Genomic DNA, 25,890 nt, shown 5'->3' on the forward strand with positions numbered 1-25,890 from the left:
GGGGTAGGTTGTGAGGGGAGAGAACAGGTCATGTTTACTTTAACACAACACATTTTCATTGGTCAGCGAGAACGGTATGGAAACAAGCATGCCAATATGTTTTGATTTACAACCGTACCATAACCTCAGTTTTACTGTAGATTGACCATGGATTGACCGCTGGACGTACACATCACCATGCAGACATAATGATGACACAAGCAGGTCCAACAAATCAATAGGGAAGTGTGTGTGTGTGTGTGTGTGTGCGCCTGCCTGGGTCTGTCCTAAATGGATTAGATTAGAATGTGGTTCAGTAGTTCTCCTAAAATAAACGAGGTTTATCCCCTCCTCTCTCAGAATGAATATCCTGTGTTAATTATCAGAGCTGTCTATGTGGGTACTGTGCTGTGGATTCTGTTTCGAGCTGTCCCTGTCAGCGTTGCTATGCTGTGTTTTCTGTATGGACTAGATCTCTGTCAGTGTTCAGCACTGTGTCCTGACTGTGTGTGCGTGTGTTGGCTGTGAATAGTGTGTTGATTAAATCTCTGTGTGTGTTCCTGCAGGTGCATGATTACCTCCGCAGCAAGCTTTGCTCCCTCTACGAGAACGACTGCATCTTCGACAAGTTTGAGTGTGCCTGGAACGGCTCAGATAGGTAGACGAAGTGTGTGTGTGTGAGAGAGAGAGTTTGTGAGTGGCTCTTCTAATCCCTTATTTGTTGCTCTGGGGATGAATGTCTGTATTCATGGCATTATTCAGAGGGCACAAGGGCAGAATGTAACATTCTCTAGTACCTTAGCATATTGACTTACTTTGACTCCTCTCAACTCCTCTCACTTTCTCCCTCCATACCCCTTTCTCAGTGTGATCATGACGGGGGCCTACAACAACTTCTTCCGGATGTTTGACCGGAACACCAACCGTGACGTGACCCTGGAGGCGTCCAGGGAGAGCAGTAAGCCCCGGGCCGTGCTCAAGCCTCGGCGTGTCTGCCAGGGCGGGAAACGCCGCAAGGATGACATCAGCGTGGACAGCCTGGACTTCACCAAGAAGATCCTGCACACGGCCTGGCACCCCACGGAGAACATCATCGCCATCGCTGCCACCAACAACCTGTACATCTTCCAGGACAAACTCAACCAGGAGATGCACGGCTGAGAGAGAGAGAGAGAGAGAGAGCAGGAGGCTGGAGATATATACACACACACACGCTGATGCACACATTCATTCGCAGACATTCAGTAAGGCAATCAAGAACATGTAACATATGCACACACACACACACACTCTCTCCAGATGACAGGGAGATGCTGTAAAGACACACACTCCACAGTTCTCACACACTGCCCCCCACCCTTCCACGCAATGAAGTCTACCCCCCTCCCCCCGAAATACTGGATGGACCCGCCCGCCCTAGGGCCAGACAGGGGGAGCTGGATAATCCAATGAGAATGATGTTAGATTATGGTTGATGTAATTCTAAATCATGGATGTGTTGACTGTTGACCTCTGGATTGTGGCTGATCTGATGGTGTTTGTTTTGCTATTGGTCGTTTTTGCATTCCGAGGGATTGACCTCTTGACAGGAGGAGCTTTCACATGCGTCTGTCTTTTTCTGATCATCTGCTTCTTCCCCTTCCTCCTCCTCCCTCTGTTTCTGTACATGTTTGTGCTCAGTCCTCTCCTACAGGCTGGATTGATTCTTGACGTTGGTGTAAAAAACCCTTTGTGGTTCCTGGTGGTAATTAGTGGAAACAGAATGTTTGCGGAATGTTTGAAGTCTAATTATGTTTTTTTAGTTAAATCAGCAATTCCCTTTTTAAAAATGTTTATTCTCATTAATGATGATGATGGTAATATTGATGACAATGACAGTTAATAGTACACAAGAAACATTAGTCAGTAGGACATTGGGTTCCACACCTTGTTGACATTTAGTCCTGACGTTTCTGTTGATTGTGAAGACTGCTAGGGACCTTGGCTGTGTCGTGTGCTACTTTGAAATGAAACACAACAATTAAGCAAAAAAGATGCTGCATGATGGAATTTTTTTGGGTTTATATAAATTTACTGCCTGCCTTTCTAACCATAAACAGGCTGTAAAAAGGCTTCTGGAGCTCTGCCTCTACATAGCACTAGTTCCCATAGACAACAACAACAAGCTCTCCTTTTGTTTGTGTTTACACGACACAAAAAGCATGTTTACCAGTGTTCAGTTTTACGGTGTACATTTGAAATGAAGCCAAAATAATAAATGGGTTTTAAATGAAGATACTGAACCAGAGGTATGGGGAATGTTTTATCAACGTTGTAATCTAAACCTTTAAAGGAGTGTTTTATCAACCTTGTAATCTAAACTTTTAAAGGAATGTTTTATCAAAGTTGTAATCTAAAACTTTAAAGGAATGTTTTATCAGGGTTGTAATCTACATCTTTAAAGGAATGTTTTATCAGCATTGTAATCTAATCCTTTAAAATAATGTTTTATCAGCGTTGTAATCTAAACCTTTAAAGGAACGTTTTATCAACATTGTAATCCAAACCTTTAAAGGACCTGAATGGTATCTGCTGTATATTCAACTCTTTTTGACATTCATAGGTTTGTTGTTTTGGATCAATAACCAAGAGTACAGAGCCGATCATCTCTGATGATGGTGTTAATGGCAACGAGAGAGAGAGATTATTACGCTCTTCTCTTCAGCCTTTCACCAAATTATTTCATTTTTTGTCACTTGTGTTTGATTTCATGTCCTGCTGCCCTGGCATTGATTCACATATTTTGTGTTCATGTATTTTCAACGAAAACAATTCTAATGAACAATTATAAATATGTTAATATGTTTTTTTTTAAAATAAAGATTTCAACAAAATTGCATCCTATAGTTTAGGGTTAGGCTGTGGTGTCTTTATTAAACTTCTGTAGCTGCTAAATCAATTTAATATGATCACTACTCAATCAGTTAACATTGATGTATAGCGAGTGCTATTAATTTATTAATTGCTGTTTGTGTACTTTATAGACGTGTAGCTGCAACATTAGTCTTCATATGGATCAATATATTTGAACTACATCATTAAAACAGTCCCGAGGTGGATGAGTCTCTGTGCTGTAGTCTTGACCACCACCTAGTGGTAATATACTGTCATTACAACATGAAGCCGAATCAGAACCTTGTACGTGTGATTGCAATAACCCTTCAGGAAGCAGAGGTTTACATTTCCACGATTGGTTTATTGGTCACAGTAGTGAAATCACATCCTGCGACAGTGACCACATCATTAGAGGCCTGCTGCAGACTGGAACTGTGCGATCAGAACAGAACCCCGCACAGCAGGGGAAAGAGGAGGAGGGAGGGAGAAGGAGAGGGAGGTAGAGGGACAACAAGGCACACCAGTAAAGGCGGGGCAAAAATCTATTTGGACACAAGTGCACTTTGATATAGGCAGGCTTTGATACAGGTCTGTAGCCTATATGCTGCTAGGCTAATGTGGCATCAGAATGATTTACCAATGTGATTTAAAAAGACAAGGCACTTAATATTCACAACAAGAAGGGTATCAAAATGAGAATGATTAAAGCTCAATATTTAAGGAGACAACTGGAAGAGTTTAAGTCCATTTGTTTCTCCATCATGAACCTATAATGAAAAACTATTTAAGAAAACCAAAAACGATTCAAGAACTGTACAAGTACCTAAAATGAAACTGAATGAAGGCCTCAAACTGTTTAAAAAATGCAGTTCATTTTGAAAACGCAATTCATATGTAAAACACAAACACTATTGAGTATTTTAAACGTAGTTAAAAAGTCCTACTTTTACTTAATATGTAAACAGACTTGATAAGTCAAACAACAGATAAAAACATCTACAGTAGGGCCTAGATTCAATCAGATGAAACGATAACCAGCAATAGCAGACAACCACATAGATGTTTTGCGGCATCGGAGGTGTAACTGCGTTGGCTCTGTCAAATCAGTGAACAGCTGCTCTTGATCATTGTCACAAAGCCACACCCGTCCCACTCACGTTAGAAGTTCAGAACGAGAAAGTGTAGGCTATATAGAAATAACAACAATTTTAAATCATGAAACTAAATAATGAGGATTTCTATCATCCTAATGGAGGTGTAGATTACATCTCACATTCCAGTGTTCCAACTTGTAAACAAAGCTGCATGGGATTTCTCTTAATGCGACTCCGTGCAGCCAATGGCAATGTCCGCTTTAGGTATAATGCCAGGAGCTGCTTGTGGATTTGACAGCTCTAACGTAGTTCCACCTCCGACACCATCAAAGCAACCGCTATGAGGGTGTCGGCTAGTGCAAGTCTAATAGAATGTAGCCTTTAGTGTCATGGATGCAAATGGTAGGCCTATTTGGTTGAATGGCATGCACAATTAGACATTTGGACTGCATATCAAGAGCAAGTCAATAAGCTTATTGATCACAATGTTGATCGGCATTGTCCCACACACTTTCTCAAACATTGGCAGACTGAAAACATTGGCTATGAATGAGGAGGTTGAGGCAGTGTGTGTATTTGTGTGGAAGTGATTGTGTTTGTGGTGTATGAAAGTGTAAAGTTAGTGTAAACTGTGTCCCTCCGTTGGAATTGAGTGGTTTCAATAAGTTGTCCATGATATTATCCTCTCACACTTTGGCTCAGCAGCTATGAAAACAGTCACACAATACGAACCCCCCCAAGCAGTTGAACATCGGTCCTGCAACTCCAGTACAGTGGAGTGGAAAACACCCTGCAGAACCAGATTTACTGACAAACCTTTATGTGATTGTATGTACCGGTACATTCCCATACACTCCTAATAGTGCTCGACATAATGCATTACTTACAATCCATACTGAAATCAGTTCTCTCAGTGTACACTTATACACTCCTCATAGTGTACACTTATACACTCCTCATAATGTACACTCCTCTACATTTATCCACCACTACCCTTGGTCCATTCCTCCTCTGCCCTGTGTGTCTGTGTCTCAGCGTCCTGCTCCAGTCGTGCGGTGAGTAAGGGGTTAAAGAAGAAGTCGAAGGCAAACTGCAGTGCCCCCTGGGCCGAGCGCCTCCAGTCGTGTTCTATCTTGTACTGCCTGCCGCTGGGCATGCGGGCGTCTGCACACGTCAGACAGTGGATAGCCTTCAGCTCAAACACAGGCCACTTGGAGCCCAGGCGTCCTTCTAGAACCGTACTGAACTCTACCAGGCTCCCAGCGCTCAGGTGCAGGAGCACAGGGCCAAACTCATTACTGGCCCTCAGGACGATGTCCTTGGTGGCGTCTTCGTCCTCTATGATGGTCCCGTTCTTACTCTTCCTTTCCAGGGGCATGCCCAAGGTCACCTCGAACTTGTAGCGGTCAAAGCGCTTCATGTGGCACTCGTGCTTGGCCAGCTTTTTCAGTTTGCATAAGGGGTCTTCTGGAAGGGGTGCAGGGAGGAGCTGGGGAGGGGCAGTGGGGTCGGTGGTGTTTTCACAGAGTGGATAGGGCTCACCATAGATACATCTCATCCAATTCCCTACGAACGCAGGAAGTAGGCCGATGACGGACTGGGCTCCGTTCTCGATGTCGGTGATGCGGGCGTATTTGAAGCGTCCTGTCCAGGTGACCCGGTGGCCCTCCAGGTGAGAACACAGGATCTGGGTTTGGGCCATGTTGTATTCCTTCCAGGCCTTGGGCCCACACAGGTTACTGTACTCCGGCCACGTGAGGGTGGAGTTATACACCTGTTCAACACACATTCACATTTGGTTCAACTTTATTTTGATGTTGTTCATGTATTCCATTTAACGCTTTTCATACATTTAATGTATTCTTTATGTTGTTACATTTGAACACTGTAAATAGTACTCTGCTGTAAATAGTACCCTGCTGTAAATAGTACTCTGCTGTAAATAGTTATCTGCTGGAAATAGTACTCTGCTGTAAATAGTTATCTGCTGGAAATAGTACCCTGCTGTAAATAGTACTCTGCTGTAAATAGTACCCTGCTGTAAATAGTACTGTGCTGTAAATAGTTATCTGCTGGAAATAGTACTCGGCTGTAAATAGTACTCTGCCTGCAATTAGATCTGCTTCTGTCATTCTGTTGTTCTTTACTATGTAAATATGCTAGTACCTGTATTTTGTTTTAATTAGCGCTTTGGGCATAATGTAGCATAATGTAGTAAACTAGTTCTAGTGATTACCTTCATGCCTTCTGAGCGGTAGACGTACATCCAGCAGAACATCACCACAGCACTTAGCCACACCAGGATGAGCTTTACCACGCTGCTCCGCGACAGGGACCGCACCACCACCAGCGGGTTCAGGCTGAACCGCGTCCACAACCGCAACACCACCGGGACTGCGCACACGGTCAGAGTCACCAGCATCTTGGTGACCTCCAGAGCCATGAACCACTGGAGGACCCGGAAGAGCAACATGGTCGCCAAGCCCAAGGTGAGGACAGGCAGGGCGAACAGGAAGAGGAGGTAGCCCACACAGGTCCGAATCAGACCGATTGTGGAGGAGAAGTGGAGCAGGGCCAGGCACAGCTCACACCAGACGAAGCAGACCATGTAGGGTACCAGGCAAAGGTAGGTGCCCCTGAAGCCCCTCTGCTGGGCCATGCGGAACAGCAGGTAGATCAGGTGCCCGTATAGAAGACACGGCACGCCCACGTTCAGCGCCACCATCTCCCCTAGCGGCACCGTCACAAACGTTGTTCCTAACACCCGCAGGAACCAGACACTATCGGGTAATAGTTGTGTAAGGGCACAGACCCCCGATAACACCTCTGTGAGCAGGGCGCGGCGGGCGAAGAGCTCAGCGGAGGCTTGGAGGCTGAGGAAGGAGGTGACGGTGAAGAACAGGGCCACGGTGGCCAGTTCGGAGCAGGTGATCCAGGTCTTGTCAGCCACGGGGAAGGAGAAGACCATGAAGACCACCGACAGCAGGAAGTAGAGGTAGGGCTCCAGGTGGGTCCAGCTGAAGTTAGTCTCAGCTTGCTCTAGGTCCAGGCCGGGCTCGAAACGTAACAGCAGGTCTGTCAGGACCCGGAAGTTCTCCCACGCTTTGGAGTTCTGGAAGAACAATCCCAACAGCTCTTTACACACTGAACACACATTATCCTATAGCTGTCATGGAATACCTTACCATAGGAGTTACATACTACTAACCATTTTTATTCTGTTTTCCAAGAAAATACCAAAGGTCAAGTACTTCCTAGTTTGTTACAGGATAATGACAGGTTATCCTCTTTCAGTTCCTCTGCTCTAAGGCCAGAGCCGTGTGAAGGGTATCCCACCTGGAAGACGCGCAGCGTGCAGATGACCATGGAGAACAAGGAGAGGTAGAAGACCACCAGGGGGATGAGGAAGATGAAGAAGTCGAGGGTGAGGTTGCTGATGACGAAGAAGAAGATGAGAGCGTTGACGTGGTGCGTGGGGATGAGGGCACTGAGCCACTGCATGCCCGCCCGGGATGCCCAGTTTATCAGGTGCTCCTTGATCTCCAACAGGGCGTGTAGGGGGAACTTCAACACCTAGGGGAGAGAGCGAGAGAGAGAAAGAGCGAGAGAGAGGGTAAATCCATGAGCAAGATAATTACGTCTGTGTGTGAAGATGTTATTAACGCATGAGAGATAAAAAGATTCAGACCTTTTGGTGAAGGGGCAAGTCGTCTGGGTTCTTCACAGCTTCATCATCGTCATCGTCACCGCCGGCCCCAGCCATAGTGGGAGAGGGGGGGATGCCCTGAGCGTACTTCTTAGTGATCTCCACAAAGTCATCTAGACCCACGTCATAGCAACTGGCTGCAGAGACACACAGAGAGAGAGGTAGTCCTTACTCACTATTACATTGCCTTTCCATTTGATTCTATAACACATAAACATACACAAACCTTTGCTGGTGACGAGGCTCTCCAGAACTCTCCTCTGTTTCTGCATGGAGCTGGATATTGGGCCCTGGGAGGCAGCGGCACCTTGGGGTGGAGGAATTACAGAGAAACACGAAGTTGAAAAACTAGCTACGTAACAACTCTGTTTTATTGGAACAATGTGCACCTTTTGGTAACATGATACCTCACAGGTCCAGACACCCAAATAGCAACATCCACAAGGGGGCGATAGCAGAGGTTCTCTTGTCATCTTCTTATTTGCGTTGAAAGTAAAGAAAAATCACGTTTTGGTTGTCTCCCCTTGCTAGCTAGCTGGCTAACATCTCCATGTGAAATAATCAGATTTTTAATTAAATAATATGCTCTGGCAAATATAATATTATTGTACTTGCCAGTGTATCCTACAACACTATCCCGGTTTGATATGCTGCATGAATGCCGGATTCAAAACTTAGAATTTTTCAATTTAAATTATTATACAAAATTCTTACTACCAATATAATGTTATTTATATGGGGGATACAATCTTCCCAGCTCTGCAGATTTTGCTGCGAAGAGACAGAATCATTAGATCATTTGTTTTGGTACTGTCCATTTGAAGCTTGTTTTTGGACACAGGTCCAGGAATGGCTAAAGGATTGCAATATTTACCTGGAGCTAACCCTGCAGATAGCACTACTTGGTGATCTGAAAAGTCATAGTCAATCGATCAATAATATAATAATACTTTTAGCAAAAATGTTTATTTTCAATTTACAATCTGTAGAAACAATGAAAATAGAAGGGTTCAGAACTTTTGTAAAACATCACAGTACAGTTGAAAAATATATGGCAAATAGAAATCCAATATGAATGATGTTAAGAGATAGATGGGAGGTGTTGAATGGAGTTGAAGGATGGGACTAATAACAACTAACAACAACTAATAACAACAAGATAACTAATGTAAAGCATACTGTGTCCATAATAAGTATATAGGTTATAGGTTGAGAGCTTTTGTGAAAGAGCACAGTTAGAAAGATATGGCATATAGAAGCAAACCGGATGGATATCATGAAAATGATCAGAGAGGTTGAGGAAGTTCAGGAGTAAAAACAAACTAAATAGAATTATTGTAAAATTGACTGTGTCCATAAAATGTATATAGTATGTATTAGCTGGAAGTAGAGGCCTAAGCATTGTTGTTCACTAGTTTACTCCAATTAGGGAAGGGGTGGTGGGGTTGGAAAGTAATAAAGGGAAATATATATTTTTAAAGGATATGTATATATATATATATTTTGCAATTTCTGAGGCTGGTAACTCTAATGAACATCCTCTGCAGCAGAGGTAACTCTGGGTCTTCCATTCCTGTGGTGGTCCTCAAGAGAGCCAGTTTCATCATAGCGCTTGATGGTTTTTGCGACTGCACTTGAAGACACTTTCAAAGTTCTTGAAATGTTCCGTATTGACTGACCTTCATGTCTTAAAGTAATGATGGACTCTCGTTTCTCTTTGCTTATTTGAGCTGTTCTTGCCATAATATGGACTTGATCTTTTACCAAATAGGGCTATCTTCTGTATACCCCCCCTACCTTCTCACAACACAACTGATTGGCTCAAACGCATTAAGAAGGAAATAATTTCCACAAATTAACTTTTAAGAAGGCACCCTGTTAATTGAAATGCATTCCAGGTGACTACCTCATGAAGCTGGTTGAGAGAATGCCAAGAGTGTGCAAAGCTGTCATCAAGGGCAAAGGGTGGCTATTTGAAGAATCTCAAATATAAAATATATTTTGATTTGTTTAACACTTTTTTGGTTACTACATGACTCCATATGTGTTATTTCATAGTTTTATGTCTTCACTATTCATCTACAATGTAGAAAACAGTAAAAATAAAGAAAAACCCTTGAATGAGTAGGTGTGTCCAAACTTTTGACTGGTAGTGTATGTCATGTCAGTGGACAGTACACTACCTGGCTCAGTGTTGACGTGTTCCACGTTCTCCAGCATCTCAGACACCGCCACCCTTCTCTTCTTCTCTGGGTTGAGCTTCCAGTACATGACCAGAGCAGCCTTCCTTACGCCTCTCTCAAACCTCGTCTCCGTACACAGCTTCTTCACCTCCTCAAAGTTCTCTGACGTGATGCCTAATGGTAACCACAAACACAGCCTTAATGCCTCATAATAAACGCCATGCACAGAGACAAACAATCAGTTCAACATTCCCAATGACAGTTGACTCTTGCTAAGTGCATATCGTTTAAGTGCATACTCCATTTAATTGCACACTGTACTTTTTCAGACCCAATTCAAAAATATTTTCTTGAATTGCTCTGGTTCTCCATACTGTTCCAAGGTGAAGTGTTCCCTAGGTACAGATCTAGGATCAGATTCCCCTCCCCCAAATTGTAACCTTAACCATTAGTGGGGGAAATGCTGAACTGATCCAAGATCAGAGTCTAGGGGTAACTACACCCTACACCTAACCATGCTCCTGTTAATGGTTTAGGCCATGCCCTCTCACCTTTCCTGGTTGCTAGGCAGCGCTGTAGCATCTTGACTGCGTCCTTGCGGCCCTGTTTGGTGGCCTGCACCAGCCAACTCACTGCTGTACAGTTGTTCACCTCCTCATCTCTCTCCTCAGCCAGGGCCAAGTAGTACCGGCCAATCTACACACAGACACATTATATATCACCTACAATATGTGCACATTCAAAGAAACTTGCCAGATGTGGGATTGTGCAAACAATTCTAATCAAACTAAATTAATCTGCAGTTCTTCCCACTCCAACAATGGGTCCTTATGAAGACCCATTGTAGTTCATACGTTAGGACTATTCACGTTTGCTTTGGTGGTCTCTCTGAGGTGGACTATGGGTAATACTCACCCTACTCTGGGCTTTGGCGTCTCCAGACTTGGCCCTCTCCTCCAGCTCCTCCACACTCAGCTCCTCCTCTGGCTCCTCTACACAGAGACACAACACCCATCTCATTCATCTATTTCTCCATTCATTATGATGGTTATTACATGGTGACCGGCAGCATTGATACATACAGTAACAGATGTTGCATAGCATTTTAGGAACTAACAGATGCATATGACTCACACAAACAGTGGCAGTCTGTAGCAGTAGTGTTATTCATTAAGGGCAGGATGTTCCTTCCCGTAGACAGATGCTAACTGCTTATAACAACTGTCCTTGAACAGAGAGACCACTTCAGTAGCACACATGGACCAGGGCTGTGACACCCCCCCCCAACAGACAGTCTCTCTAACCATTACTGCCACCTGTCCTTCTTCTCTAATAACGTTTGTGTATTTGTAAAGGAAAAATCCACCCCTTTCAACATAAAATTCATCATCTCCAGCAACATCATCATCTGTTTTGTAGTCAAAGAGACAGCAGAAGATAAATGTTTCAGGTGACATCATCCGAAAACACTGATGACATTATCTGATGTGCATGATCATGTGATTTTAAAGAACTATGAGCAGGCAAAGGTTGGACAAATGTGTTTTAGAGCCCTTGTTATCCTATGTAGGCTAAGTGAGGTCTTGCTGTACTGTATAAAGCTTCTAGAGGTAGTACATCTGTGTTGTGTCACTAAGGAGCAGAGGAAACCATCCGCATGTGCTCTGCTGCTGCATCCATCCAGTTCCTTCCCTTACATGCCATTGATTCCTGGCAGCATGGTGGACCTAGCCCAGCCCTGCGCCTCAGCCCTAAAATAACAGTTTATTTAGCTCACTCAACAGCTACTCCTCACCCCCTGGCATTGACACGACACCAACACGTTTATCAGAAGTGTATCTGTGTCTATTCTTTTTCAGATATCATTTTTAACACATTCTCTATCCTGGCTCTTTGTCCCCACTGGTCATGTAGCATAAATTCACTTCCATGTGTGCTCCTCTGAAAAGCAGTATTAGAGATTCAGTACACCTGAACCAGCCATACCAAGCAGTGAGAAAGGAATTTGCTTTCCATGCAGGCTTTGGCCAGTAGCATCAGAAAAGCATGGAGAGAAGTAGAAGGATAGGGTTAGGAGAGAGGGCTCTCTGTCTGCCTTACACAGCAATCCCTGACTGACTGACTGACTGACTGATTGACTGACTGCTTTACATGCTCTGGTCAACATCTGCTGCTGTCACGGATAGATCACAAGCCACAGGGGGAGAGGTTCTGATTGGAGGGTGTGGGTAGGGGCGGAGAGGATGAGACAGGATGAGACAGAAAGTGAAATACCCAGTCTGCCCTCTCCCAAAGTCCTAAACATAATGGGCAATCAGACAAAGCCAAGGGGTTAGGTTAGATAGTAGTAGTAGTAGAAGCTTAGTCTTGGTGAAATAGCAAACACATTGGTTGCCTTGGTGAGGATGGATGGCAAGGCATTCCTGTTTCGGTTTCATTTCTAAATATAAGGGTAACCGATATACAGTGGGGGAAAAAAGTATTTAGTCAGCCACCAATTGTGCAAGTTCTCCCACTTAAAAAGATGAGAGAGGCCTGTAATTTTCATCATAGGTACACGTCAACTATGACAGACAAAATGAGAAAATTTTTTCCAGAAAATCACATTGAAGGATTTTTAATGAATTTATTTGCAAATGATGGTGGAAAATAAGTATTTGGTCAATAACAAAAGTTTCTCAATACTTTGTTATATACCCTTTGTTGGCAATGACACAGGTCAAACGTTTTCTGTAAGTCTTCACAAGGTTTTCACACACTGTTGCTGGTATTTTGGCCCATTCCTCCATGCAGATCTCCTCTAGAGCAGTGATGTTTTGGGGCTGTCGCTGGGCAACACAGACTTTCAACTCCCTCCAAAGATTTTCTATGGGGTTGAGATCTGGAGACTGGCTAGGCCACTCCAGGACCTTGAAATGCTTCTTACGAAGCCACTCCTTTGTTGCCCGGGCGGTGTGTTTGGGATCATTGTCATGCTGAAAGACCCAGCCACGTTTCATCTTCAATGCCCTTGCTGATGGAAGGAGGTTTTCACTCAAAATCTCACGATACATGGCCCCATTCATTCTTTCCTTTACACGGATCAGTCGTCCTGGTCCCTTTGCAGAAAAAACAGCCCCAAAGCATGATGTTTCCACCCCCATGCTTCATAGTAGGTATGGTGTTCTTTGGATGCAACTCAGCATTCTTTGTCCTTCAAACACGACGAGTTGAGTTTTTACCAAAAAGTTATATTTTGGTTTCATATGACATTCTCCCAATCCTCTTCTGGATCATCCAAATGCACTCTAGCAAACTTCAGACGGGCCTGGACATGTACTGTCTTAAGCAGGGGACACGTCTAGCACTGCAGGATTTGAGTCCCTGGCGGCGTAGTGTGTTACTGATGGTAGGCTTTGTTACTTTGGTCCCAGCTCTCTGCAGGTCATTCACTAGGTCCCCCCGTGTGGTTCTGGGATTTTGCTCACCGTTCTTGTGATCATTTTGACCCCACGGGGTGAGATCTTGCGTGGAACCCCAGATCGAGGGAGATTATCAGTGGTCTTGTATGTCTTCCATTTCCTAATAATTGCTCCCACAGTTGATTTCTTCAAACCAAGATGCTTACCTATTGCAGATTCAGTCTTCCCAGCCTGGTGCAGGTCTACTATTTTGTTTCTGGTGTCCTTTGACAGCTCTTTGGTCTTGGCCATAGTGGAGTTTGGAGTGTGACTGTTTGAGGTTGTGGACAGGTGTCTTTTATACTGATAACAAGTTCAAACAGGTGCCATTAATACAGGTAACGAGTGGAGGACAGAGGAGCCTCTTAAAGAAGAAGTTACAGGTCTGTGAGAGCTAGAAATCTTGCTTGTTTGTAGGTGACCAAATACTTATTTTCCACCATAATTTGCTAATAAATTCATTAAAAATCCTACAATGTGATTTTCTGGATTTTCTTTCCTCAATTTGTCTGTCATAGTTGACGTGCACCTATGATGAAAATTACAGGCCTCTCTCGTCTTTTTAAGTGGGAGAACTTGCACAATTGGTGGCTGACTAAATACTTTTTTTCCCCACTGTATAAAGGAGGTCAATAAAATAGGTTATGTTAGGGATGTGGTATGGTTATTATTGTTGTCTGAGCTTTGATGTGTGAAGGGGGATGTCCTTGATTCAACTTAGTAATTGGGTTAGGGTGTATTGTGTGTTGTAATGTGTTGTGTTGTGTTGTAATGTGTTGTGTTGTGTTGTAATGTGTTGTGTTGTGTTGTAATGTGTTGTGTTGTAATGGGTTGTGTTGTGTTGTAATGTGTGGTGTTGTAATGGGTTGTGTTGTAATGGGTTGTAATGTGTTGTGTTATGTTGTAATGTGTTGTGCTGTGTTGTAATGGGTTGTGTTGTGTTGTGTTGTAATGTGCTGTGTTGAGTTGTAATGTGTTGTAATGTAGTGTGTTGTGTTGTAATGAGTTGTGTTGTGTTGTAATGTGTTGTAATGTGAAGTGTTGTAATGTGTTGTGTTGTAATGTGTTGTGTTGAGTTGTAATGTGTTGTGTTGTGTTGTAATGTGCTGTGTTGAGTTGTGTTGTAATGTGTTGTGTTGTGTTGTAATGTGTAGTGTTGTAATGTATTGTGTTGTAATGTGTTGTGTTATAATGTGCTGTGTTGAGTTGTAATGTGTTGCAATGTGGTGTGTTGTAATGTGTGGTGTTGTGTTGTAATGTGCTGTGTTGAGTTGTAATGTGTTGCAATGTGGTGTGTTGTAATGTGTTGTGTTGTGTTGTGTTGTAATGTCTTGTGTTGTAATGTGTGGTGTTGTAATGTGTTGCGTTGTAATGTGTTGTAATGTGTTGTGTTATGTTGTAATGTGTTGTGTTGTAATGTGTTGTGTTGTGTTGTAATGTGTTGTGTTGTGTTGCAATGTGCTGTGCTGTGTTGAGTTGTAATGTGTTGTGTTGTGTTGTAATGTGTTGTGTTGTGTTGTAATGTGTTGTGTTGTAATGTGAAGTGTTGTAATGTGTTGTAATGTGTTGTGTTGTAATGTGTTGTAATGTGTTGTATTGTAATGTGTTATAATGTGATGTGTTGTAATGTGTTGTGTTGTAATGTGTTGTGTTGAGTTGTAATGTGTTGTGTTGTGTTGTAATGTGCTGTATATAAAGGAGGTCAAAAAAATAGGTTATGTTAGGGATGTGGTATGGTTATTATTGTTGTCTGAGCTTTGATGTGTGAAGGGGGATGTCCTTGATTCAACTTAGTATTAGGGTTAGGGTGTATTGTGTGTTGTAATGTGTTGTGTTGTGTTGTAATGTGTTGTGTTGTAATGTGTTGTGTTGTGTTGTAATGTGTTGTGTTGAAATGTGTGGTGTTGTAATGTGTTGTGTTGTAATGGGTTGTAATGTGTTGTGTTATGTTGTAATGTGTTGTGTTGTGTTGTAATGTGCTGTGTTGAGTTGTAATGTGTTGTAATGTGTTGTGTTGTGTTGTGTTGTAATGTGTTGTAATGTGAAGTGTTGTAATGTGTTGTGTTGTAATGTGTTGTAATGTGTTGTGTTGTAATGTGTTGTATTGTAATGTTTTGTAATGTGTTATAATGTGATGTGTTGTAATGTGTTGTGTTGAGTTGTAATGTGTTGTGTTGTAATGTGTTGTGTTGTAATGTCTTGTGTTGTAATGTGTTGTGTTATAATGTGTTGTGTTGTAATGTGCTGTGTTGAGTTGTAATGTGTTGCAATGTGTTGTGTTGTGTTGTAATGTGTTGTGTTGTAATGTGAAGTGTTGTAATGTGGTGTAATGTGTTGTGTTGTAATGTGTTGTAATGTGTTGTGTTGTAATGTGTTGTATTGTAATGTTTTGTAATGTGTTATAATGTGATGTGTTGTGTTGTAATGTGTTGTGTTGAGTTGTAATCTGTTGTGTTGTGTTGTAATGTGCTGTGTTGAGTTGTGTTGTAATGTTTTGTGTTGTAATGTATTGTGTTGTGTTGTAATGTGTAGTGTTGCAATGTCTTGTGTTGTAATGTGTTGTGTTATAATGTGTTGTGTTGTAATGTGTTGTGTTGTAATGTAATGTGGTTTAATGTGTTGTGTCGTGTTGTAATGTGTTGTAATGTGTTGTAATGTGTTGTATTGTGTTGAAATGTGTTGTGTTGAGTTGTAATGTGTTGTATTGTGTTGTAATGTGTTGTGTTGTAATGTGTTGTGTTGTGTTGTAATGTGTAGTGTTGTAATGTCTTGTGTTGTAATGTGTTGTAATGTGTTGTGTTGTGTTGCAATGTGTTGTAATGTGTTGTGTTGTAATGGGTTGTAATGTGTTGTGTTATGTTGTAATGTGTTGTGTTGTGTTGCAATGTGTTGTGTTGTGTTGTGTTGTAATGTGCTGTGTTGAGTTGTAATGTGTTGTAATGTGTTGTGTTGTGTTGTAATGTGTTGTGTTGTAATGTGTTGTGTTGTAATGTGTTGTAATGTGAAGTGTTGTAATGTGTTGTGTTGTAATGTGTTGTATTGTAATGTTTTGTAATGTGTTATAATGTGATGTGTTGTAATGTGTTGTGTTGTAATGTGTTGTGTTGTAATGTGTTGTGTTGAGTTGTAATGTGTTGTGTTGTGTTGTGTTGTAATGTGCTGTGTTGAGTTGTGTTGTGTTGTAATGTGTTGTGTTGTAATGTGTAGTGTTGTAATGTCTTGTGTTGTAATGTGTTGTGTTATAATGTGTTGTGTTGTAATGTGCTGTGTTGAGTTGTAATGTGTTGTAATGTGTTGTGTTGTGTTGTAATGTGTTGTGTTGTAATGTGAAGTGTTGTAATGTGTTGTAATGTGTTGTGTTGTAATGTGTTGTAATGTGTTGTGTTGTAATGTGTTATATTGTAATGTTTTGTAATGTGTTATAATGTGATGTGTTGTAATGTGTTGTGTTGTGTTGTAATGTGTTGTGTTGAGTTGTAATTTGTTGTGTTGTGTTGTAATGTGCTGTGTTGAGTTGTGTTGTAATGTGTTGTGTTGTAATGTATTGTGTTGTGTTGTAATGTGTAGTGTTGCAATGTCTTGTGTTGTAATGTGTTGTGTTATAATGTGTTGTGTTGTAATGTGTTGTGTTGTAATGTAATGTGGTGTAATGTGTTGTGTCGTGTTGTAATGTGTTGTAATGTGTTGTAATGTGTTGTAATGTGTTGTATTGTGTTGAAATGTGTTGTGTTGAGTTGTAATGTGTTGTATTGTGTTGTAATGTGTTGTGTTGTGGTTGTAATGTGTAGTGTTGTAATGTCTTGTGTTGTAATGTGTTGTAATGTGTTGTGTTGTGTTGCAATGTGTTGTAATGTGTTGTGTTGTAATGTGTTGTAATGTCAATGATGCCATACAGCCAAAACAACAGTATATATTGCTAGGGGCCTCCTGTAGCTCAGTTGGTAGAGCATGGTGCTTACAACACCAGGGTTGTGGGTTCGATTCCCACAGGGGGCCAGTATGAAAAATGTATGCACTCATTAAACTGTAAGTTGCTCTCGATAAGAGCGTCTGCTAAATGAGTGTGTTGTGTTGTGTTGTGTGTCTTTGGCTGTACTCACCTGGCTGAGCTAAAGAAGCCTGTCGTAGAGGGGTAGTAGGGGGCCTGACCGGGGTATCTCCAGCAGCACCAGCCCCCCTCCTCTCCTCAGCTGACCTGCTGGCAGCATTGAGCTGGGATCGTCCTGCCTGGGAGACAGGTCTGATGGGCTGCCGCAGGGGGGATGCAGGAGGGGTGGAGAGGGAGGGCGAGGGAGGAGAGAGAGGGGGACCAGGACGAGAAGGGGAGGAAGATGAGACCGGAGAGGTCGGGACGGATGGGGTGGACTTAGGCAGGGTCACGGTGGGTCTAGTGCCTGGGGTAGATTTAGGGGTAGCTGGGGAAGGGGGGGAGGTGCCAGGGGGTGATGGTTCCATGTCTGACAGACAGAAGAGGATAACATAGTTAAAACTCTGCCTGGTGTAAATAACGTTTAACTTTTATAGATGGAGCTTTACAGAATCATTCATGCATGAGGGGCGTGTCAGCTGGAAGCACCGGTCTGTTGACACAGCTGCACCAGAGTGAGGCCAGGGGAGAGGAGAGAGAGTGGCTGCTTTGTCAGTGTGAGGAGGACCCTGGTGCAGTGACACAACAGCTGCATTACACACTCAGCACTTCTGCTCCAATGATGCAACTCTCACTGTCTAAGGAAGCCCATAGCTTCCCTTCAGGACAAAGTGTTAAGATGTGTTAAGATTCTGTCAACGACAATGGAACCTTAAATATGACCGTAAGATGGCAGTTCTGATTATGGTACAGCCAGTGGTGGAAAAATTACCCAACTGTCATATTTGAGTAAAAGTAAAAATACCTTAATAGAAAATGACTCAAGTAAAAGTGAAAGTCACTTAAGTAAAAGTCTAAAAGTATTTGTTTTTAAATATACTTAAGTGTCAAAAGTAAAAGTATAAATCATTTCACAATCCTTAAATTAAGCACACCAGAAGGCACAATTTTTTTACATTTACTTTTTTACTGATAGCCAGCGGCACACTCCAACACTCGGACATCATTTACAAACAAATAATTTGTGTTTAGTGAGTCTGCCAGATCAGAGGCAGTAGAGATGACCAGGGATGTTCTCTTGATAAGTGCGTGAATTGGACCATTTTCATGTCCTGCTAAGCATTCCAAATGTAACGAGTACTTTTGGGTGTCAGGGAAAATGTATGGAGTATAAAGCAGGGACGGCCTGTTCAATAGGGCGATATGGGCGACGCACTGCCAAACGGGAAAAGGAAGGGATTTTTTTTCTAATCAATTATATCACGGCAACAGTAGTTATCAGTGTTGTAATCTATACGTCTGATCTGCCACAGTGCCACACTGCCACTAAATGTCGAATCAGGCTAAAGTCGTGCTTCAAATGGCTCCACCCCCTTTTTGGGGCGATTTCAGTCAGATTGAAAATCGCCCAGAACTTCTGTCATAGACTCCCATGTAAAATCTATTTTTTTCAAATTTCAGAGCCTTCAATACAATCTCAATGGGTGTCTGTGGGCTTGCACTTACGCGCTTCGTCACATGAACGTAACTAAGAAAAGAGAGGGTAGCAGCGTCAATCAATTCACTACTACTATCAACATGGCTAGGCTTCAGTGCAACTCGATTGTGTCTTTGAAAGAATTTCCTTTTTGTCGGCGAACAAATGAAGATAAATTGGCAACGAAACAATTAGGACCTCCCAGACCAAATTTAATAATTCAACAGGTTTCTACTAAAGGGGGAAGTCCTACACCCGAGGATTTTCCAAAAAATGGTACGAACGAAAAAAATAACATTGCCACTCAACTGGATGAGGGATACAGGCTAGCTGTCCGCCGCCACAACGATGAGGTTAGTGTTGATAATCACAAGTTTACTGGAGAACTGAGACCAAGTAGAGACTTTGGACAGGGTGGATATGGTTATATTGCGATATTGTCAATACAGTATATCGTAAAAGTATCACTATGTAACTCGATTTCTTTCACCCCAATCCCTCAAATTAACGGTAAATAACTGAATTGTTTGCCCCACATTTAGCTAAGATGATTAGCTAGCCAGCTAAAATGTTTTATTTAGTTAGCAGTCGCATCTACAATAGTTTACTGTCAATAACATGTCTCCAAAAATGACGTGGTGTCTCCAATTGTGTTTACATTTTACAATTGCGATGCGCATCCATGAGTATCCACTTTCTGTAGCTCAGCTGGTAGAGCACGGCGCTTGTAACGCCAAGGTAGTGGGTTCGATCCCCGGGACCACCCATACACAAAAATGTATGCACGCATGACTGTAAGTCGCTTTGGATAAAAGCGTCTGCTAAATGGCTTATTATTATTATTATTATTATTCCAGCCTTGTGTAGGTCTCCAATCTTGTCCCTGACATCCTTGGAGAGCTCTTTGGTCTTGGCCATGGTGGAGAGTTTGGAATCTGATTGATTGATTGCTTCTGTGGACAGGTGTCTTTTATACAGGTAACAAGCTGAGATTAGGAGCACTCCCTGAGATCAGTCAATAAATGATTCTGGTATTGACTTATATGCTGCCCCTGTCTTCATGTTGTTGCTGGACATATCTTTTTAAAAAATGTGTGTAGGTCACCTAAATCATCAGAAAAATTGCCCCTCCTGAGAATTTTTTCAGGAGCCGCCACTGGTATAAAGTACATTATTTTCTTTAGGAATGTAGGGGGAATAAAAGTAAAAATTGTCAAAAATGTAAATATTAAAGTAAAGTACAGATACACCCCAAAACTACTTATGTATTTTTAATTAAGTACTTTACACCACTGGGTATAGCATGTCCAAAACAAACATGTCAGCGTTATTCTCTCACCTTTGCAGTCAAAGACTCAATCCGTATTTCGTCTAGTCGATAAGAATCTACTAAATCCGTGTTTCGTCTAGTCGATAAGAATCTGTTAGAAGTGTCCAGTTTAAATTGTTCAGGGCCTCGTCAACCCTTTCACTTTTGACGCCTCCCGTGCCACAAGCGCATCTGTTATCACACACCACTTACAGCGATGAGGAGAGAACTCCTTCAGCTCCTACAGACATAATAAACGCCCACTTTCTACTCCGCCTATAATGATTGGACATTGTCAGTGACTCCTTCGTTTTCTCTTAATTTCATTGGCTACAGATACAGAATGTCGAAACCATTTCCCGAGCTTTCTCTTTCAGGCATCACCAGTAGATCATCGAAATGCCTCTCGTTCAGAGAATACATTGATTGGCTGACGACATTTTTACATATTTTCATGGTTTGATATGCCATAGCCTACATGCATCGATAAGCACTATACCTCATACGTTCAGTTACGCTTAAAATTGGGAATGTGAACGCTTCAGTCACACCATGTCATAAACATTTACATTGTAAATGAATATCCAGAGCCTCTCTCTTTCTATGTAAACGTTCAACTCAAGTTTGCATAGCTCCTACCTCCATGCTCGATTGCTCTTCCTGGTTACATCATTTTTTGTAGGTGACTCCTTGGTCGCAGGTCTTAGAGATTTCCAATAGCCCGCAATGAGCCTTGAGCTGCCGCTGAGCCCGGCGGCAATCACAGAGGTATCTCCTATCTCCCTCCAAGGGTTCGCTCTCGTCCGGGACAACACCACCTGTCACCTTCATCGATGGGGTACCTGTCACCTTGTCCGTCCAGAATGTGGACCGTCAGCAGATGTTGGTCGGGGATGCCAACCTTTTTTGGGGTCACCACTTGTGGATCCGCCACTGCAATAGGCTACATTTACGTTTTGAACACACCGACTGTGTTTTTGCGTTTTGGTACATCAGAAGTACATTCATTTCCACAGGAACGCTGCGTTTGCCTTGCAGCATTGCGTTGCAGAGGCAGTTGCAGTGCGTTCTGTGTGTTGCATACGTTGGATTTATCGAACGTATGCGTCAAACTGTATGCGTGAACGGGTTGACAGAAATGGTAGCAGAAGGTGAATGTTGAACTTTTGTTGCACACATATCTATATGATGCTGCATACTATTTTGCGCAATGACGCAGTCGGTGTGTTCAAAGGCTATACAACATTTTACATTTATGTCATTTAGCAGACGCTCTTATCCAGAGCGACTTACAGTTAGTGAGTGTATACATTATTTAAAAAAATGTTTCATACTGGCCCCCTGTGGGAATCGAACCCACAACCCTGGCGTTGCAAACACCATGCTCTACCAACTGAGCTACATCCCTGCCGGCCATTCCCATGGGTCTCCCGGTCGCGGCCGGCTACGACAGAGCCTGAATTCGAACCAGGATCTCTAGTGGCACAGCTAGCACTGCGATGCAGTGCCTTAAACCACTGCGCCTTCTCTGTCTGTTGTTACAGATATTGCAGTTGCACAAGGAGGAAGAAGTCCCTACATACTGCATTGTAGTGTTCAAATCGCTTTGAACACACCGACTGCGTCATTGCGTAAAATAGTGTGTAGCATCATCTAGATATGTGTGCAACAAAAGCCCAGAGGTGGAACCGACTGTCAAGAGGTGGAACCGTGCGGTACTTGCATGATCATTGAGAAGCGAATAGCAGTTAGTTGGGCCTGTGTGTGGTTAAAACGCAGATAGTTTTTATGGCCCAGTACAAAACTGGGGAGTTGTATTCTTTTTTCAGGAACTCTACTACTGTATTTCTGTATTCTCTCGCAGTACTGCTACGATATGGCAGCAACTATAAAGATTAGCCTACATCATCACATAAAACGCTGATTGTTTTTGCTTCAATGCAGTATGTAGGGACTGCGTCCTCCTTGTGCAACTGCAATATCCGTTACAACAGACAGAGAAGGTTGTGTAGCCTTTAATAAATATTTGTGGGAATGTTCGTTCAAATCGCCGCAGGGTTTTTTATTTCATCTGTTCAGAAATATGAGGCAGAGACATAGGCTACATCATCATGGTTCAGAAGAGGGTGAGTAAAGAGAGAAATGTAAAGGGAGGGGGAGTGTGCAGTAGCTACACTATATATACAAAAGTATGTGACACCCCTTCAAATTAGTGGATTCGGCTATATCAGCCACACCTGTTGCTGACAGATGTATAAAATAGAGCACACAGCCATGCAATCTCCACAGACAAACATTGGCAGTAGAATGGCCTTACTGAAGAGCTCAGTGACTTTCAACATGGCACCGTCATAGGATGCCACCTTTCCAACAAGTCAGTTCATCAAATTTCTTCCCTGCTAGAACTGCCCCGGTCAACTGTAAGTGCTGTTATTGTGAAGTGGAAATGTCTAGGAGCAACAATGGCTCAGCCTCAAAGTGGTAGGCCACACAAGCTCACAGAACGGGACTGCCAAGTGCTGAAGCGCGTAGCGAGTAGATATCGTCTGTCCTCGGTTGCAACACTCACTACCGAGTTCCAAACTGCCTCTGGAAGCAACGTCAGCACAATAACTGTTTGTCAGGAGCTTCATGAAATGGGTTTCCATGGCCGAGCAGCTGCACACAAGCCTAAGATCACCATGTGCAATGCCAAGTGTTGGCTGGAGTGGTGTAAAGCTCACCGCCATTGGACTCTGGAGCAGTGGAAATGCGTTCTCTGGAGTGATGAATCACGCTTCACCATCTGGCAGCCCGACGGACAAATCTGGGTTTGGCAGATGCCAGGAGAACGCTACCTGCCCCAATGTATAGTGACAACTGTAAAGTTTGGTGGAGGAGGAATAATGGTCTGGGGCTGTTTTTCATGGTTCGGGCTAGGCCCCTTAGTTCTAGTGAAGGGAAATGTTAATGCTACAGCATACAATTACATTCTAGACGATTCTGTGCATCCAACTTTGTGACAACGGTTTGGTTAAGGCCCTTTCCTGTTTCAGCATGACAATGCCCTGTGCACAAAGCGAGGTCCAGACAGAAATGGCCTGCACAGAGCCCTGACCTCAACCCCATCGAACACCTTTGGGATGAATTGGAACGCTGACTGCGAGCCAGGCCTAATCGCCCAACATCAGTGCCCGACCTCACTAATGCTCTTGTGGCTGAATGGAAGCAGGTCCCTGCAGCAATGTTCCAACATCTAGTGGAAAGCCATCCCAGAAGAGTGGAGGCTGTTATAGCAGCAAAGGGGGGACCAACTTCATATTAATGCCAATGATTTTGGAATGAGATGTTCGACGAGCAGGTGTCCACATACTTTTGGTAATGTAGTGTATGTAGTGTGTGTAAAATATCACATGCGCAGAATGTGATCCGGATCCTTAGCTTTGAGAAAGAGGATCCTCCTTAGCTCTGGAGGGGCGGGCAGGGCGTGGACGAAAACTCTCTTCCCAAATCAATGCCAATAATTTAATGACTTGTTCAGTAATTAAAGTTGGAAATTCAAACATTGGAGATTGTAAAATAAATGTTCGATACAACAGCATACTTATCAGCTACCAATTGATTTTTTAATTTGTATTTATACAACTGTCCTGTATAGGTACCTGAACCTGCATGACATGAGCCGTCCTCGCGCTCTCTCCCAGCTTGGATAGAAAGTTGTTGTGCGTACAAACCAGTCTATTAATGCCAAATAATACAGTCAGTCCACCCTCAAAACACTAGCTCACTAGGGATAGTTTCATTATGCAGTGAAGCCTACTATGTATAGCTATATATCTGATTTATCTGCTATTTAGCTGCTATTTATACACGTTTTATAAAAATTACACATCAAATAGCCTATCAATTAGGAAAAAGTAGTCGGTTTGAAGATAAATTCAGCTACTATTTATTGTTGATATCAGCGGGTTTTGTCTGGCTAATAGCCTACACAAATGGCCTGCAATATTCAAGGTAAATTAAATCAAATTAAAATCAAATTTGAGAGACTCCCCTGGTCTTCTGAAGTACTCATTGCTGCTTCTCTCTCTGTCTGTGTCTCTTTTTCTCTTTGTCTCTTAGAAAAAAGTCTCAGTGTCTCTTTCTTTTCTATGTAGAGGCCTATATTAGCTATATATGCGACTGCGTTGCCTTACATTTTTTTGTTTTAAATGTTTTCAACACGGCCTTTAGGTCCAGGTTGCGGGCCCGACTATGAGAATTGCCAACCCAGACAGTCTTTCCTGAGACATTGTGCGTTATACTGTATGTCCATTGCGCTGGACACAATTTAAACTTAGCCTTGAATTAAGCATGCCAAGATATACCAGAGATAAGGGAATGTTGATATTGCAACCACAAAACTCAAACGCCGGTTCACCAGTATGAACGAAATCGCAAACCGCTTTTTTTTGTTCAAGCCCTCAACTTGTTGTCCGTTAATGATAATCTGTTTGCATCTGCGAATTTGTTTGCTGTCCAGTATCCAGACAACCTGTCCCCAGAGCTTCCTATACAGTTAATCTCTTTCCGTAACGTGTTGAGGCCGTCAATTAAGGAGAACAAGAGGCTCAATTAAAGATGTTGCAGAACTGCTGTATTTGAAACACCACTCCCTTCTGCCCAGTTTCCCTGATGTTAATACAGCAATCAAGCTGTTTTTACCATCCCTGTAACTGTCGCTTCTGCGGAGATATTTTTTTCTAAACTAAAACTCATAAAGAACTACCTAAGAAGCATTAGGTTCTCGGTCTGATATGCGCTTTTGAACACCACTCATTGCACTGGCGCCATCATAGACTTGTTCACTCTTTTCAATCAGTGACATTTTTTATTTTCCAAGGCCTGAGGCACCCTTTTAGTCACATTCCTGAAGTCCAAGAAACTAACACTTAGGTTCCTAGAACATATGGACATTAAAAATATTTATGGATGACTTTTTGGAGGTTTACTGTCAAAATTATTAATTATTTATTAAATTAAACAAATAGACATGGAAGACTGGTGGTGGGCCCCCAGAGCTCATGGGCTCCCTACCTTGTGGGGGGGCTGCTGGGGTGTCCGGTATGCCAGTGACACACACATGCACACCTGCATATACACATTAAACACACTCAAACTCTTTCATAGGGAGAGGAGATATGGAACAGAATGAGTTATTCTTATTGTGAAGCCCCTCTCTCTCTCCTGATCTCAGGTACGTTATTTTTGTGCACGAGCAGAAGCTGCAGCTGAGAGAGGAGCACCCGGACCTCCCCTTCACTGAGATAAGCCACATGCTGGGGCTGCAGTGGTCCCAACTGGGCCCCAACGACAAGCAGGTCTGACCCCTAACCTTTAACCCCTAACCCATATCACCCGCATGCTGGGGCTGCACACTGCAGTGGTCCCAACTTGGCCCGACGACAAGAAGGTCTGACTTCTGACCTCTAATCTCTGACACTCAACTTGAAATTCTAACCGAAACATCCTATAACATCCTATATTTCTTCCTGTAGAAGTACAACCATGAGGCAGAGAAGGACAAGCAGCGCTACATCACAGAGCTGACGGACTACCAGAACACTGAGGCATACAAAGACTTGTTCAGGAGGAAAGCCCTGAGCAGGGGACCAAAGCTTTGTGGTGTGTGTTCAATGTTGTTTGGGTGCAATGTTTGTGTAGTGTGTTGCATAGTGCCTAGACTCTAGGATGTAGTAGTTATGTAATTAGATGAGCTCTAT

The 25,890-nt window shown here is 42.8% G+C and overlaps 2 protein-coding genes and 1 non-coding gene across 4 annotated transcripts in view; 2 read left to right on the plus strand and 1 right to left on the minus strand.

Moving 5' to 3' along the window:
* The window catches only part of LOC121579867 (serine/threonine-protein phosphatase 2A 55 kDa regulatory subunit B gamma isoform-like), a 42,617-nt gene extending 39,765 nt beyond the window's left edge, over window positions 1-2,852 (plus strand). For both annotated transcript variants that reach the window (XM_041894818.2, XM_041894819.2), the window contains 2 exons: window positions 546-637; window positions 846-2,852. In XM_041894818.2, coding sequence (XP_041750752.1) covers window positions 546-637; window positions 846-1,140 — 387 coding nt within the window. In that variant the 3' untranslated portion in view covers window positions 1,141-2,852. The remainder of the gene's footprint in view (window positions 1-545; window positions 638-845) is intronic.
* Window positions 2,853-4,684: 1,832 nt separating this feature from the next.
* LOC121578965 (wolframin-like) lies at window positions 4,685-20,334 on the minus strand. The gene is made up of 10 exons (XM_045206067.1): window positions 20,180-20,334; window positions 17,377-17,733; window positions 10,752-10,828; window positions 10,388-10,532; window positions 9,837-10,010; window positions 7,880-7,960; window positions 7,636-7,790; window positions 7,284-7,520; window positions 6,184-7,059; window positions 4,685-5,721 (listed from the first exon to the last, which is right to left on the minus strand). The coding sequence occupies exons 2-10, from the start codon at window positions 17,729-17,731 to the stop codon at window positions 4,927-4,929; spliced, it is 2,895 nt and encodes a 964-aa protein (XP_045062002.1). The 5' UTR covers window positions 17,732-17,733; window positions 20,180-20,334; the 3' UTR covers window positions 4,685-4,926.
* On the plus strand, window positions 17,199-17,272 carry trnav-uac. The gene has a single exon. It is a non-coding gene; the product is annotated as a tRNA-Val (tRNA).
* Window positions 20,335-25,890: the final 5,556 nt, after the last annotated feature.

The sequence above is a fragment of the Coregonus clupeaformis genome, chromosome 2 (genome assembly GCF_020615455.1).
Source record: "Coregonus clupeaformis isolate EN_2021a chromosome 2, ASM2061545v1, whole genome shotgun sequence".
NCBI classification, from domain to species: domain Eukaryota; kingdom Metazoa; phylum Chordata; class Actinopteri; order Salmoniformes; family Salmonidae; genus Coregonus; species Coregonus clupeaformis.